The sequence below is a fragment of the Micromys minutus genome (genome assembly GCF_963924665.1).
Source record: "Micromys minutus genome assembly, chromosome: 11".
Classification (NCBI taxonomy): domain Eukaryota; kingdom Metazoa; phylum Chordata; class Mammalia; order Rodentia; family Muridae; genus Micromys; species Micromys minutus.
In genome coordinates, this window is record NC_137980.1 from 55,936,245 (window position 1) to 55,952,616 (window position 16,372).

The 16,372-nt window shown below is 46.5% G+C and overlaps 1 protein-coding gene across 1 annotated transcript in view; it reads left to right on the top strand.

Annotated features, from left to right (window-relative positions):
• The window catches only part of ACSS1 (acyl-CoA synthetase short chain family member 1), a 46,659-nt gene extending 33,304 nt beyond the window's left edge, over positions 1 to 13,355 (top strand). The window contains exons 6-14 of the mRNA XM_080925419.1: positions 1,760 to 1,907; positions 3,001 to 3,138; positions 4,146 to 4,238; positions 5,223 to 5,335; positions 5,657 to 5,783; positions 6,416 to 6,543; positions 6,666 to 6,729; positions 10,197 to 10,315; positions 11,730 to 13,355. Coding sequence (XP_080781545.1) covers positions 1,760 to 1,907; positions 3,001 to 3,138; positions 4,146 to 4,238; positions 5,223 to 5,335; positions 5,657 to 5,783; positions 6,416 to 6,543; positions 6,666 to 6,729; positions 10,197 to 10,315; positions 11,730 to 11,909 — 1,110 coding nt within the window. The 3' untranslated portion in view covers positions 11,910 to 13,355. The remainder of the gene's footprint in view (positions 1 to 1,759; positions 1,908 to 3,000; positions 3,139 to 4,145; positions 4,239 to 5,222; positions 5,336 to 5,656; positions 5,784 to 6,415; positions 6,544 to 6,665; positions 6,730 to 10,196; positions 10,316 to 11,729) is intronic.
• Positions 13,356 to 16,372: the final 3,017 nt, after the last annotated feature.

The following is a 16,372-nucleotide window of genomic DNA, read 5'->3' on the forward strand; positions in this document are numbered from 1 at the left end:
TGCTCAGACGACAGTCTGGGCCAGGGTCCTTGGTTCAAGTGTACATGTTTTAATATTCATGTATGTGTTCACTTGGGGGAATGTTTACATGTGTATAGGTGCATGTGGATGCATACAAATGAGCATATTTACCCACAGGCATGTGATCATGTGTTTATAGGAGCTCCCGTGCACGTGGGTGCATGCTGATGGTATTGAGATTGTTAGAGAAGAGGATGGTTGACTGTGAAGGGTGATGGAGGTGTGAGTCGCAGTGAGATATGTAGTAGAGTCATAGACCTTCCTGACTCATGGGCCTTTTGGAGAAACCCTGCACACAAGCCCAGGGTTCCTATAAGGAAATATGGGGACAGACAATTTGGATCTGAAGTACATATACAGTTGTTTAACTTTTGAGTGCTTGGGGGTTCTAAGATTAAAGCATTCTGATTCCCCAGAACAGTGAAAGTGCCTTCCTCCTCCGGAGTGTCCTTTCTGGCCTGGAGACACGGCTCTGCAAGGACCTAGTTGCTCACGACCTTTTGTGCAGCTGCTTTCGCAAACTACTGACTCCTAGAGAAAATGTTTCTGATCTGAGGTAGTAGGAACTGGGGGATGTCCTAACCAAAGATTAAAGGTATTTATTTTTGAGGCAGTGTCTTACCATGTACTCTTGGCCATCCTGGGACTTGCTATGTAGATCAGAGTGACCTCAAACACACAGAACCTTGTCTTCCTCTGCCTTCTAGGTGCAAGTTTCTAAAGGCGTGTGTCACGAGACTCAGCGAAGCTCTCTTTACAAAATACACAAATCCTACCACATTCCAATCTGTGTTTCAGTAAATGACTATAAGATGATACCACTTTGATGAAGAAGTAGACTGTTTACTAGTTTTGCAGAAAGGACAAATATCTTTCTACAGCCCCAGCTTTCATAATGTGATATATTACTGACCCATGTTTCTTTCAAGGTTCACCCCAAAGCACATCCCTAGACATAGGCATGTTTGCTTACCACGATATCTGGATTCATTCTTTACCTTGTGGGCTCCATTTTATCTCTTGATTTTTCTTAGACTTTGTCTTTTGTCAGTCATTTGTCACTGGGTTCTTAGACTTTGTTTTCTTCAAATGGTCAACAGGATCCTAAGATGTGCCTTCAGCGAGGGAAGCAGGTGTCCCTTGCATGCTTACAGAGGTGATGGTGTTCAGTAGGTGCTTGCATTTGATTCTTAGCATGTTTACAATTTTAGAATTTTTTTAAACAGTGGTATAAGGTAGTTCAGAAATATGCAGATGTTTTTCTTTGTTCTCTTGATGCTATGGACTAAATTTAGGGCTTTGTGCATGACAAGACTGTGCTCTACTGTCAAGCACATTCCCACTTCAAGTTGTCACACCTTAATTGCATACTGAGTTGAAATGGCACCACCAGTGCATACCTGTCTCAGGACATGGGCTGTCTTTAGCTCACAGATGAACTCCAGAGCAAACTTCACTCTGTAGCTCAGCAGTATTTGGCTCGCCATCATTCCCTGGGCTCATGTACCATGTACAGTTGGGCACCTGCAATGGCCACACGGTCGCTCTCTGTGTTTGTGGCTCTGTCTTCTGTTGGGCTCTGTGAAAAACTTCTGCAGGCATCACTCACCTTACTGCTGACAGATGTGGTGGCTTCACGATTAAAGAATGCTGTGCAAATGACTGTGTCTTAATGGTGGGTGGGAAAAGGGTGACTCGGGGAAGACAAGTTCTTGAGGGTCCTCTTCTGTATCCACAGCTCGTGTTTGACTATCAGCCAGGTGATGTTTTTGGCTGTGTGGCTGACATCGGTTGGATCACAGGACACAGCTATGTGGTGTATGGACCCCTCTGCAATGGAGCTACCACAGTCCTTTTTGAGAGCACCCCGGTTTACCCCGATGCTGGTGAGGACCAAGAACTCTGGTGAGGCCGGGTCTAAGCAGTAGGGTAGGGATCTCAAGGTTGGAGGAAAAAGTTACAGGCTTGTATGTGGCAAGGAGGCAGTTCTTGAGTCCCATTGACTGGATGCTAAGTGAACACTGGAGATGTTAGGCTTTGAGCCCTGCTAGATGAACTGGAGCCTACTGTCACATGCAGAAAGATTAGAGGGAGTTGGACCAGGAGCAGTCTCATCTCAAAACTGCCATTTCATGTTTCCTGTCCCTATATTGGAAGCTACCTGCTGAGAGCCATTGCTTCAGCATCTTCCATGTCGTATCTAGGGCAACTCCAGTTCTCTACATGTGGCTTTTCCTCAAAACCTGGGCCAGTCATCCACCTTTCCCACCCTCCTTAGTCCCATTACTCATAACTTGCAGCCACCCTTGTTAAATTCCATCACTTTAAGGACATACCCTATCCTGCTGTCTTTCTGTGTTTCTCTCACGTAATACAGTTTCCCCAAATATTTCCTTGAATCTAGTCAGATTGTTACTGGCTCTTGCCCTGACATGCCACCAAGCTGGGGTGGAAACTTTTTCTTTGCTGTCTCTTGCCTCCCTCAGCCACACTCAAGGAAGCTTAATGGGGAGATAGCAGGGACAGAGGAGCATTGTTTAAGAATGGCTTCATGGAATGGTGTGATCTGTGGAGCTTCTGAGTATTAGGTGTGTGTTCTCTGAGCACATGGATGCACAAATACCAGTAGCTACGCTGTTACCAAGGGAAACCGAGTCTTTATGTTAGGGACCGTTTAATAACTACCGATCCAAGTTCCATGCCACTTTAAAAAACTTGCAGCAGTAACATCTGAAACTGATCCCTGGCTAGCTCACGTGGAACACTTCACATGATGCTGTCAACCAAGGTTGGGTGTAGAAGTTTCTGCATGCCACCTCGTAACCAGGGAGTTCTCTGGGACCCTTTTCTTCAAGGATGGTATGGGCTCCCTTCCTATGATCATGTACACAGACCCGGCCCTCAAAACTCTGAGCTTGGTTTGCATGTGTAAAATAGGTCATGCTTGGTGGGCTATCTGGCTGACTGTGACTCTTGTAGGTCGTTACTGGGAGACAGTGCAGAGATTAAAGATCAACCAGTTCTATGGTGCCCCGACAGCTGTCCGGCTGCTGCTGAAGTATGGGGATGCCTGGGTAAAAAAGTATGACCGTTCTTCCCTGCGCACACTGGGGTCAGGTGAGCACAGCGCCGAGTGGCTTAGCATGGCCCTGGGGCTTTGCTAGGCAATGTTAAACTGGGTAGTCATACTAAACAGGGTGGGGTGGGGGCACTCCACTGTTTCAGTAGCATCTGCTCTAAACTGATGAGCAAAGGTTGTGTGCGAGCCCTGGGAACTTACCTAACAGATACTTCGAAGTCAGGTACAGAATGCTAGGCAGAACACCTCTTTCTAGAGGCCTGAGAGCTAGTCAAACGTACAGATGCCAAGGGGCCAGGTTGATAAAGGCTTTCTTTCATACATAACACAGGCGACCACTGCCTAGATCAACTCTAGAAGAATGTAGACAAGAAGGCAGAGCAGGATATGGAAGGCTCTCTCCGGCAACCCCTGTGCTTCATTGTAGGAGTTCTCTCAGTGCGCCTTGTTGTGTTCTGAGCTTCACGTGGGAGGGGCTGTAGAATCTGTTGTCTCGGATAGCAGAAGCTTGCTTATTTTCATAGCTGTATGGCGTTCCCCTGCATAGATAATCTATGGCTTACCCATTCTGCCCTTAGAGGCAGTCTCTTTCAGGCAGTAATGAGCAAGCCTGGCATGGGTCCATCTGGGCACACGTCCATTCCTTGTCAGACATCTACTCACAGTTCTTTAGCTTTAACAGATTCTGCCCCTGACAGTTGTCCAAAATAGTTGTATGAAATGCATGCTCTCTTAAATATTACGGCAAATGTACCACATTTGCTCCTCAGAAACTTGGTACCAGATGAAGTCCTGTACTATGGGCGGTAGTATCCTGTTTCCCCACAGTTTGGAATTTTTTTTTCTTTTCGAGCTGTCAGAGTACATGTAGTCATGATGACATGCATTACTCTGATGACTGGGGGACGGGAACACGGACCTCTCCAGGTCCTTTGGTGTAGCCTTCAGGAAGATCACTGAGCTGTTCTCCCTAATAATTGAGTCCTTTTTGTTTCTGGTTCTTCTGAAGCCTGTTACTGTTCTTCTTGCTTTTGTGTGGTTTCAGTGGGAGAGCCTATCAACCATGAGGCCTGGGAGTGGCTCCACAAAGTGGTGGGAGATGGCAGATGCACACTGGTGGATACTTGGTGGCAGACAGGTGAGTGTCCCTGAGGACTGACCTAGGACTGGAGGTAGGGTTCGTGCTCTCAAAAGTGACTGTGAAGCTGCTCCTGGTGCCCATGTCCCTTCAGCAAGCAGTTGCATAGGAGAAGATTCAGAGGTACAGCCTGGCTGCTCTAAGGGACAGGTAATGCCCTCCTGAGTCTCGGTTTATGTGTCTTATGGGCTCTGTGTGAGCTCCAGAGTGAGGGGCAACTGAGGTGACAAATTAGGGCCAGTGGCCCAACAAGTCCTCAGGGCTCATCCTCCTTTGCAGGCAGAAGCCCTCTCCTTGCCTGCTTCCTTCCTTTTTAATCTTGGTGCAGTGCTGGATCTCAGCCCAGGGCCTCATGCATGCTCAACAGTTTTCTGTCTCAGCACCACCCCTTTCTGAACAGACACTTCAGAAGAAGACATGTCTGTTTGCAAGAGAAGGAAGACGCACCCCCCTGCCCCGTGGCATTTTTGTTTTGATTTGTCCTTTTTAAAATAAAATATCTGACTTCTTGGGATGTTCAGGGGAAGAGGCCACCACTACACAGTAACACAGCTGTTGAAAAGACTTATGTTGCAAGTAGCCAGCATGAGACAGGTTCAAATAACATCTCGGGTCTGTGCTGAAAGACAGGGACAAATAACTTTTCACAAGGTGCCTCATGAAACACTGCCATCCACTCGGATTGGTTCTGGTGCCGGAGAAATGACCACACAGGCTTCACTATTCATTGGTCTTAACCTCCAGCAGTTTATTTCTTTTATCTTCCTGTACAAGTAGGTGGCTTTTCACCTTTCCCTATTTCAAACCTAAGCCCAACCCAGTGAGGGCCCATCAGAAAGAGGATAGTGTCCATATCCAATTGCTGAATGCAGAGCCCAGGACTCTGTGCCTGCACTGGAGGAGACCAAGCCTAGGTGGGCCTGCTGTGGAATATATCTGTCCCTAGCTCCCAAGTCAATTGGTGTTTTTTCATCCTTCCTGCAGAAACTGGAGGCATCTGCATTGCACCACGGCCCTCGGAAGATGGGGCAGAGATCCTCCCAGGCATGGCCATGAGGCCATTTTTTGGCATCGTCCCTGCACTCATGGATGAGAAGGTGTGAGGGGTCTTGCAGAGGTTGTCCCTGCACATAATGCCTTGTTCCTCATCTGGCAAGCTTCCCACTCTCCTAAGTTCTGTCCCTTGCTAAGATGCAGGGTCTAGTCCTTGGAGTAAAGGCCAGGTCCTCACACATGCCCTGCAGCCCCTTCTTAAACAGCACTTCTAATGACCCTCATCAGACTTTGTCAGGAGGGCACCTCTGGACAGTTCTATTCAGTGCTTCCTGTTTTCTGCCTCAGGTCAAACTGATAGTCAGTTTGTTGCCTTTCTCCCAGAGCTGGCCAGGTCTCTCATGAATGTCTCCCTCCCTTTTTAGGGCAATGTTGTAGAGGGTGGCGATGTCTCTGGGGCCCTGTGTATTTCCCAAGCTTGGCCAGGCATGGCAAGGACCATCTATGGTGACCACCAGAGGTTCATAGATGCCTACTTCAGAGCATACCCAGGTGAGGAGCTAGGGGAGATTCCCATATCTTCTCCATGGGTTCCTGGAATTGTGTTTCTGTAGATAGGGGAACTGAGTAATTCATGGCACTGAATAAAATGATGGCGCTGTGAAAGTGAGCCTGGCTCTGCACCCTCCCCTTACTTCGAAGGCCTTCCCTACCTTGACTGGGAGATTGGGTTGGTGTGAAGAGCCTTTGTAGGAGCCTAGTGAACATGAGTATATCTTTGGCTCTGGCCTGGGTGGACATTTTAGTAGATATTGGGAAAAAATGAGTGATAAGACATGTTTGGGACGCTGTCCCAGGGTCATGGATTGGAAGTTGGCGTGACTGCCAACGTCTCTGCCTTGCTGGAAGTAGCAATTTCGTCTCAAGGTTACAGCTGCCATTCACCTTTATGAGCATCCCAGATGTGCTCCTGTCTGTTTCCTGCTTTCTGGACATTAACGGTCTTGACGTCATCCATATGATGTAGACTCAGTGTCACTTGCCCTCTCGTTAGAACACAGCCTGTGACCACCTAGCGAGGTGTTTATATGTTAGTGACTGGAGGGAGATAATAGGTCAGGAACTCGGAATGTGTTGGGGTTCGGCTCAGAGCCCCTGGTCCTGAGTGCCCCACTATGGTGTAGGCTATTACTTCACTGGAGATGGAGCTCACCGGACAGAAGATGGCTATTACCAGATCACAGGGCGCATGGATGACATCATCAACATCAGTGGTCATCGCCTGGGGACGGCAGAGATTGAAGATGCAATGGTGAGCTTATCCTGCCTTTTACTTGGGCTGGTACTCAAACGATGCCTCCGATGATCTCAGAGTCAGGATGGAAATGTGCACCTCAAGTCATCTCAGGGTCCTTTGTCCTCTGTTCTGCACAGGCTGACCATCCTGCTGTTCCAGAAACTGCTGTCATTGGGTACCCTCATGACATCAAAGGAGAAGGTGAGTGTCCCCTCTTTTCTCTCTAGTGGCGGTTTATGGCCAGCAGGGTGCCCCAATAGAAAGACAACAGGATACAGCGATAGGGCCTTACACTGATCAAGGTAAATAATACGTCTAAGCTATGAAATGTCCAGATTTGTTGACCTTTAAGAACATTCAGCCATAAGAAGCCATGGGAAGCCACCTTTGTTTCCAGTATCTGAGACTGGGACACTTTCTAAGACACACACATATCCTTTTACCCACCCACTCAGTCTCAGCACTCACACCAGCTCTGCTGCTGCTATGCCTGTGTTCTGGGCTGTGTGGCTATGTGCTGCCCTGAGATGCTGGGCAAACATTCCACAGCACATTGACATGGTTAGGGACAGCAGAATAAATTATCAGAATGCTCTTAAATCAACGATATCTTTAAAAAAAAATTTCCCAGAGCCAGCTGATTTCTAAGTAGCTGTACCTAGAAAGGACACTTGAGTGTTGCAGTGACAGACCCTGTGGCCTGGTGTGACATGGCCATATTCTAAGCATGTGTGAGGTACTTTCTCCACAAAATGACCTTGTATGCTCCATGAAGTTGCCTGGTATTGAGCGTTATTTCTCCTCTTAGGGACACTCTGTGGTACAGCCTGCTCCAAGTGTAACCTGACTTGTCTACACTTATGTGTGCTGCTGTTCTAATACGTAATCAAAAATTTAACCGTTTTCATTTCCTAGCTAGAAACCAAATCCTCAGACATGCTAAACATGTGGTCTACTACTGAGACACCACCTTTTCTTCTTTTTTAATTTTTATTTAATGTCTATGGATGTTTTGCCTGAATGTGTAGATGTGCCCATGTGTGTGGTGCTTGCAGAGGTAGAGAGATGAAACATTGGATCTCCTGGGACTAGATTTATGGATGGTTATTAGTTGCCATGTAAATCCTGGGATTGGGACCTCTGTCCTCTGGAAGAGTAGCCAGTGTTATGAACTGTTTAGTCATCCCTCCGGCTCTATCACAGACTTTCTTTGAACTGGCTTGTTGCAAAATTTAAAAATCAACTAAGTGCTGTAAAAACAATCTCCTTCATTACCATAGAACCAATGTGCTGATGTGGCTGTGGCTTTGCTATTGGGACAAAGGCATGTGGGACAGCTGTTTGGGACATCCTTCAGCAGAGGCAATGCCTAGCTATCGTCAGGATGGGAGGTGGGTAGCAGTAAACCCAGTTCCTTATGGGTAACTGTGAAGATACCTCATTTGGTATGGACCTGGACCCACTTTTAGGGTCGCTGCATTTGATATCTCTGTGGCCCAAGGATGGCGTACTCCCAGCATCTGGAAGCTGTGAAAGTTCAGTGTGCCCAATTCTCAAGACAGTGCCAACACTTGAGTGCTGAACCTAAGAGGGCAAGAGACTGCTGGACATAGCCTGTGACCCCAGGCATTTTCTGCCCTGTCCTGGGGGTTTTATCAGCCCTTGTATGAACCCTAGAAAATAGGCATGAGGTCAGAGACACTGCATTACAGCAGATAACTTTAGATGGGGTGAGCAATATGTTGGGTCATGCTCTGCCTCAGCTGCTCTGCCAGAATGTGGGTTCTTCATGGGCTTCCCAGTGTGATGCCTGATGCGTAGCATTTTCTCTGGGTCCTCTGGCCTCTTCATACTCCAGAGGCAGCTCTCAGCATCAGATATTGCCAGCCCTTCGGTGCCTGCAGGGCTGGGTGGGAAATTTACATTAAGTGTGATGCTACTGACTTCAAACAGATTTGTAATTCATGAATAACCGAGTCACAGTTCTTGTTAGTGTCAAGATGCTTGAATACATTTGGAGTTTGTCCCCATTTCCTTTGCACAGAGGGATCTAGTTTGATTAGGCCAAGAATACTGTGGGCGTTGGCTAGCTTCTAGTCCTGCTGGTTTGTGTCCATTTAGACCTCATACATCTCTGGCTCTTAACTTGCTACTCCACAGCCCTCCATCCCTGCCTCCAGAATCAGAAATCCAGGTCTTCACAGTCATGCCAACTGCCAAGATGAAACGATGTAGTTCTTTTATCTGAAGTTCTCACAACCCAATGGGGTAGGGATAGTGAGGCTAGCAAGCATTCTATAGACCAAATAGTGTAACGTATGGACAGAGTAAGAAAAATGATCACAAAGTGTATGTTAACCAAGCTTGCCTTTGAGGGAGGAATAAGAGCTTTTCAGGCGACAATGGGGAAGCCTTTCCAGTAGCAGCTTAGTTCACTGTATACAGACTGTAGTTTGGGTAGAAAACAATCGTCTGTCAACACATTTAACAAGCACACACCATGCTCAGGGCAGGGCTTTAGATGCTCGAGACTCCAATGAATGGAAAGTAGGTGAAGCCTCTGCCATCAAGGGAACCACCTGATGGGATGGTCAGGGCACAGGAAGGAGACACAGACACTGAACAGTCAGCATGGTCAATGAGGGTTCTACATAGTGTAGCGGATTCAAGAAGCTCAGGGGAAGGATACGTTTGGAAGATGAGAGCAAACATTAAAATTCGACTTTTGTATGGTAGCAGGAGCTATGGCTCATCCTTTCTGGACCTCATCAGGATACTGGAAAATGTCATCTAGTGTTTGCATTGATACGAGCACTCACCTTGCAGCCTGGCAGAACTTTCTTCCGTGGTGGAGCTTTTTGAGGTTGAAGTTTGATACTGTTGAACACAGTAGCTCCAGCGCAGTCAACCAGCAATTGTCATATGGCCAAGTGATGTGTGTGTGTTTGTGTGTGTACATGTGCGTGTGCATGTGCGCATGATTATATAGTACACATGCATGTGAAGGCCAGAGGTCAAAGTCAAAAGTCTTGCTCAGTTGTCCGCCACAGCATTTTTACTACATGGTCTCTTACTGAACCTGGAACTCACTGATTGGCTAGGCTGGCTAGCAAGCGTGCTCCAGGGACCCTCCTAATTCTACCTCCCCAGTGCTAGAATTACAGGCACATACCATCATGCATGCCTGATCTTTTACATAAGTACTAGGGATCTGAATTCAGATTTTTATCCTTATGTGGACCCTTCTTTACTGATTAAGCCATCTCCCAAGAGTCAGAATTTTTAAGTGAAAAAAAGCCATGTGTTCACCAGTATGCCGATACACAGTATGGTGTCTATTTCCAGGCAGACCGTGTCCTGCATTCTTCCACAGCTGAGGGAACAGAACGTTAAACATGTCCCAGGTCACACACAGTCAGCAGCACCGCAGCCGTGTCATGCTTTCAACTGTGCATGACCACTCCTGCGGGACACTGGCAGAGCTGCTGTTGGAGTTGCTGTCACTTCCTGGGTAGTGAGCATGCTCCTTTAGGGTTGCAGTAGCTGAAACCAGTTGCTGCTATGTAACCACCTCAGGATTGAGAAACCCTCCGGTTTACAGCAGCTTGTGATGGGGATTCAAGACAGACTCAGGACCGAGCACTCCCCAGTCTTTGCTTTCCTTCCAGCTGCATTTGCCTTCATTGTGCTAAAAGATGACATCCATGATGTAAACATGGTAGTAAAGGAGCTCAAGTTGGCAGTGGCCACCAAGATTGCTAAGTATGCTGTGCCTGACCAGATCCTGGTGAGTCAACTCCACTTCAGGGGGACAACGTTGCTCTCTTTAAGTGTCTGCTTTCCACAAATGTCAAGCAGTGCTGAACTTTTACAAGCAGCGGGTTCCTTTTATGCCAACAGAAAAACGGTCACTAGTGGTTTGGGTTTTCCTGAGATGGGGAAGGTTCGTGCATTTGAAGTTTATAGGACACACCTGTTTAGGAAACAGTCCTAGGAAAGTCTGGGCACTCTTGTACTGTAGCCTTTGAAGGTTGCCTTCTGGAACAAGACTGCATAGTAAGGAGGTTAGAAATTTTATTTTATTTTATTTTATTTTTTGTGGTGTTAGGTATGTGTTTGCTTTCTATCTCTGAGGCAAGATGCCAGAGATAATTAACTTAAATGATGGGAAGGTTTTATTTTGGTTCATGGTTACAGTTTATGGTTGGTTAGCTGGGCTGTATTTTGGCCAGTAGTAACACTGTTTATCTTGGTGGGAAGCATGTGGCAAACAGAGCTGCTTAAATCATTGTAGATTTTCTGGAGGGAGGACCAGGAATCCTAATATGTCCTTCAAAGGCCAGCCCTGAGTGACCTTCCTTTCTTTCATCAGACCAGACCTCCTAAAAGTTCCACTATCTCCCAACAGCACCACAAACTTGTGACCATTCCTTTAACATAGTCTTTGGAGAGCATCTAAGATTTAAATCATAATAGAGTTGAGCCCAAACTTCTGAATGATGAGCTTGAACTCTACCACTAAGCTATGTCTCAGGCAAACTACAGATTTTAAAGATTTGAGAGACACTGAGTTCCCCAGTCTCATGTGGTTTCTAAACATGTTTCCTATTTCCTGCAAGGATTCATTTTTTTGTGGGAAGGCCTGGGCCACCCTTGAGTCTCTTCAGATTTTTTTTTTCTTTCTCTACTGATCCCTCTCCACAATGATTTCTGGGTTTGGAGTCTTCTGAGGCAGGAAGGGTCCATCACCTCTTCATAGTGCTCACAATGCTGGTCTATCAGTTGAACTTGTAACATTCACTATCTCCAGATAGGGCTGAGAGAGAGAGAGAGAAGAGAGAGAGAGAGAGAGAGAGAGAGAGAGAGAGAGAGAGAGAGAGAGAGAGAGAACAAAATTTTCTGCTCAGGGTCTTTTACCCAACTAAGTTCCAGGCTTGGGCTAAGAAGGAAACCACTCAAGTATTGTGGTAGACAAAACAGGCCCAACACTCACAGCAAGCAAAGCTTGGTCACAGGTTAAACTGCCTTTTGGGCTGATTGCAGCTTCCAGGTCAGTTTGCAGGGAGATTAAGACCTTGCTTGGTTCATATATTGGGCAGAGTTGCTTTGTAGTCGTCTGTGGGGGAGTGTCAGTCTTATCCTGGTGCAGTCACTGTGTCAGAGGGTGCTGTCCAGACCCTAACATCTCTCATCTTTGCTAGGTGGTGAAGCGTCTCCCCAAAACCAGATCTGGGAAAGTGATGAGGAGGCTGCTGAGGAAGATCATCACCAGCAGGGGGCAGGATCTAGGGGACACCACTACCCTGGAGGACCCCAGTGTTATCACGGAAATCTTGAGTGCGTTCCAGAAGTATGAAGAGCAGCAGGCTGCCACCAACTGAGAGGTGCACCTCTGTGGTGCTCAGACAGGGCCACACAGGACTGCTGGTTGTCCTCAGGAAAAGAAGCTTCAGGAGTGGCTTATTACACCTGAACACATGTCTCATCTACTGCCCTGTTTGGAGCTGAAGCTCCTCTTTCTTTCTCCTGGGGCCTAGAAGGCTGCCTCTAGAGGGAGAGGCCTTTGTCCTACTTCTGGCTTCCAGAATTAAATCATAATTGGCACTAAGCCAGCACAGGGTGGCCAGAGGTCATAACTCCAAAGCTGTCATGCTTTCTCCAGATGTGTCCAGATACAAAACACAAAATATTTTATTTTTTTGTACTTTTTCTATTTGGGGAGAATAACAGAACATTTGAGTATAATGTGAACATTTAGTTTTACACACACACACACACACACACACACACGGTGGGAAAAATCTCTCTTCTTGCCTCCCCAGGGTTGAAGATAACAGAATGCACTTTTTAAAAATTTTCTATTTAGTGCGCTTGAAGTCCAAATCATAGATGTTTGTGCCTCTGACACATAGCTGTCCCAATCCAAGTCTCCATATCTACCTACTGTGTCTATTTCATAGTTGGTTCATTTGTTTTGTGATAGAACAAACCGGACAATTCTTACATTTCGCATGTTAGGGACTGCACCCAGGGCCTCCTGCACGCCAGGCAAGTGCTCGACCTCTGAGCTACACAGCAGCACCACTAACTTTCCAGAGATGAGAGAATGTCCTCTCCTCTTCTTGTGAAATCATTTGGGCTTGTTTCTCTAAGCTGTAATCTGGAAGGAGTTTTTCAAGGTGCCTCACAGTAGGAGGTCCTACCTCACATTAGGAGATCAGTCTTCAGACATGTGAGGTTGTTCATGGTGGCCAGCGAAAACTCAGGTTTCTTACTAAGGCTCTGGTCCCATCTGAACTGGACTCCTGAAGACTCCGCTTGCCCTTTCTTTTGTAGTTGGGGCAACAAGAACCACTGTGGTCGAATGATGACATTTGGTGCTTCTGAGCAAGTCCTCTCTCCATGTGCCTTAAGTCCTCTGAACCAATGTGGGTGATACAAATTGTGACCCCACGAAAAGCTTATTTTGTATCTAGGTTGTGGCTAAGCATGGGAGGCTGAAGGGGTAGCAGTTCTATGGGAGCAGAGCCCCTGGGGGCAGAGGAAGACTGTTCTGTCTGGTCCACAGAACTCAGCTATATGTCTGTCCTGACTTCTTAGGTAATGGGGTAAGTGTGCTCACACTTCCAGAAGGCAGAGTGGCTGTAGTATGCACAAATATTAATGGGCCTTTGTTCCAATCAGCAGTAAAGAGCCATGTGGTAGGCTTGGCCGACTATATAGTTACTGTGCCCTTTGGGAAATGGCCTAAGTTCCCAGGTTACTGATAGAAGCTCTCAGAATGATTTATATAAATATTCAAATAAAGCTTTATTTTGTTCACTGTCTTTTTATGGGGATGCTTTTGGTTGATGTTACTCTATTGTGTTTCTTCCTGGTGTTAGGGATTGGATCTCAGGCCTCTTGAATGCTAGGTTAGCACTGGTCTCAGACCTCCACTCCCCACCCCACCACCACCCCTGCCGACATAATCCTAAGGGAAAGCAAAAAGGGGACTATCCAACTCAAAAGATAACACACACACACACACACACACACAAAGTGTTTGTGCTCTGTGTTCGTGTGTGTGTGTGTGTGTGTGTGTGTGTGTGTGTGTGTGTGTGTGAGTGAGTGATGTATAAGGCCAGAAGACAACCTCATAGCACCATCTACCTTTTCTTTTTGAGACAAGGTTTCCCACTGGGCCTAGGACTCACCAAGTGGCTAGTGGGCTGGCCAGTGAGTCCCCTAGATCCTGTCTCTGTCTCCACAGTGCTGGGGTTACGAGTGAACACCTTCCTATCTTATTCATGCCTGCCTATTTCCCCTGGGTTCTGGGGCTAGCACTCAGGTCTCATGCTTGCAAGGCCAACAACTTAGCAATCCAAGCTATCATGACGCCACTTCTGGAAAATCCACCGTTTCTGCGGGAAACTACCTCCCGACCTTGTTAGGTGGCTAACTCTGGCTGCAGCCGTGAGGTTCTGATGCCCGTTTCCCAGCACCTCAGCATAAGTAAGGAGCTCAGGTATGACCATCCGACAAAAGGAACACGTAAAGATACCATGGGAGTGGATTCTTACCTACCACTTGATTGATAAAGAAAAGTATGGCCTGTCAGAAAAAGAACAACAACCCAGGGATTAGTGAGAGCTACCTCCCCATTTCTCTTGGGACCTCCCCTTGTGTCTAGGTTTCTGTTTTATTGAAATTTTGGGGAAGAAACCAAGTTCTTGGTACTACAGTGCAGAGAGAACAGGCTGCTGGCAGAGATGGGTAAGTAGGTAAAGGTGCTTGCTGCCAAGCATAATGATCTGAGTGCAATCTCTCTGGCCATATATATGTATGGTGGAAGGAGAGAAAAGACTTGCAGGTTGCCTTCAAACCTCTTGGTGCATGTTACTGCACACATAGATGACACAAATACACATATATACAAATGGACAGATGAATGGCAAAGAAATGTATGGCAATGAAACAGCTGTCACTCATGCCCAATTGTCAAATTTACATGAAAGTCAACCACAGGAAATGCTGGGGGATGTCCATCCGTGGTAGACCCGTGGAAGCTGAACTGATGAAAAAGGGGTTCATTGGTTTCTGCAGTTCCTTGTTTTAAGATCCGATTGGCCACAACACAGAGGTTAGCTTGAGGTGTCAGAGTCTGCTGAGAGCTAATGTTCCCGACTCTCACCTTACCCAGCAGGGAATAATATCAGAAACTCAGATTCACCCTCCTGTCGCCCTTCATAAATGCTATTCTTCCTAGAGGACCTAGGCAGAGTGCCTGAAAATAGTCTGAATCCATGAAACCCAGGATTAATCCCACATATGGTCCTACTTGAGGAGCTTTAGATAGGTTTTTTTGAGACAGGGTTTCTTTGTGTAGCCTCCTGGAACCAGCTCTTTAGCCAAGGCTGGCCTTGAACTCACAGATCTGTGCCTGCTTCGCCTCCCAAGTGCTGGGATCAAAGGTGTGTACCACCACTGCTACCGGAAAATAGCTTGATTTTTAAAATAATTTTACTGTGTACTTTGAGGTGCTCTCTGAATGGGTTATTTTTGGATAGAAAAGTAGCCTAGATCTGGTCCAAGGGGAACATCTTTTAGGTTTAGACCAATTGAGTGTTTTCCGTGTCAAGATAGAGGGGTTGTCTTTCATTTCTGGACCAAGGAAATGCAGTCTTGATGTATATCGTACAAGGCCACCTTAGAGATCTAGGCCAAGAGGATGCCTCTCTTAAGTGACGTTTTTTCTTTTCTTTTTTAAAGAACTTTGCTAGTCTAGGACTGAAGGAACTGAAGGGATTTGTAACCCCACAGGAAGAACAATATCAACCTAACAGAATCCCCAGAGCTCCCAGGGACTAAGCCACCAACCACAGAGTACTCATGGTGGTGGTGGGGGGACCCATGGCTCCAGCTGCGTATGTAACAGAGGATGGCCTTATCTGCATCATTGGGAGGGGAGCCCCTTGGTCCTGTGGAGACTTGATGAACCAGTGTAGGGGATGCTAGGGTGGTGAGGTGGGAGCTGAGTGGGTAGATGGGTGGGTGGGGAGGAGGGAGAGGATGGGGGTTGTGGAGGAGAAACTGGGAAGGGGGATAACATTTGAAATGCAAATAAATAAAATAACCAATAAAAAAGAACTTTGCCAGTGGGCTTCAGCTTCCTCTATTCTGATTTTTATAATTTTCCCTGACATCTTGTTCAACAATTTTATTGGATAACAGGATTAAATCAATTATATATGATATTCATGAGTCTGTTGATGCTTCTTTTTTCTCACTATTTATTTATTTATTTATTTTTGGTGCTGTGGATGGAACCCAGGGCCCCAGGTATGCCAAACTCCACTACTGAGTGACATCCTGGGACCCCTACCAATTTATTTTAAACTATGGTATCAAACATAAATGTAAACAACTTTTGCTGTCTGTGACCTCACCCCATTCTTTTCTTTAAAAAGATTTATTTACTTGTTTATTATATATGAGTACACTGTAGCTGTCTTCAGACACGCCAAAGAGGGCATTAGATCCCATTACAGATGATTGTGAGCCACCATGTGGTTGCTGGGAACTGAACTCTGGAAGAGCAGTCTTAAACACGGAGCCATCTCTCCAGCCTGACCTCACCCCATTCCTATGTTGAAATTCTACACCTAAACTGATGGTATTAAGAGGAGGGGCTTCGGAAGTCGATTGGATCAGGAAGGTGATGCCTTCATGAGTGGTTATTGTGCCTTTATAAAAAGATGTGGAAGCGCCTACCTACTTCCTCCCTTTGCTGGACACAGCAGAGAAGGTGATACATGCAAGCCGTGTACTTACTGAACGTGGAGTCTGCCAGTGTCCTACTTTC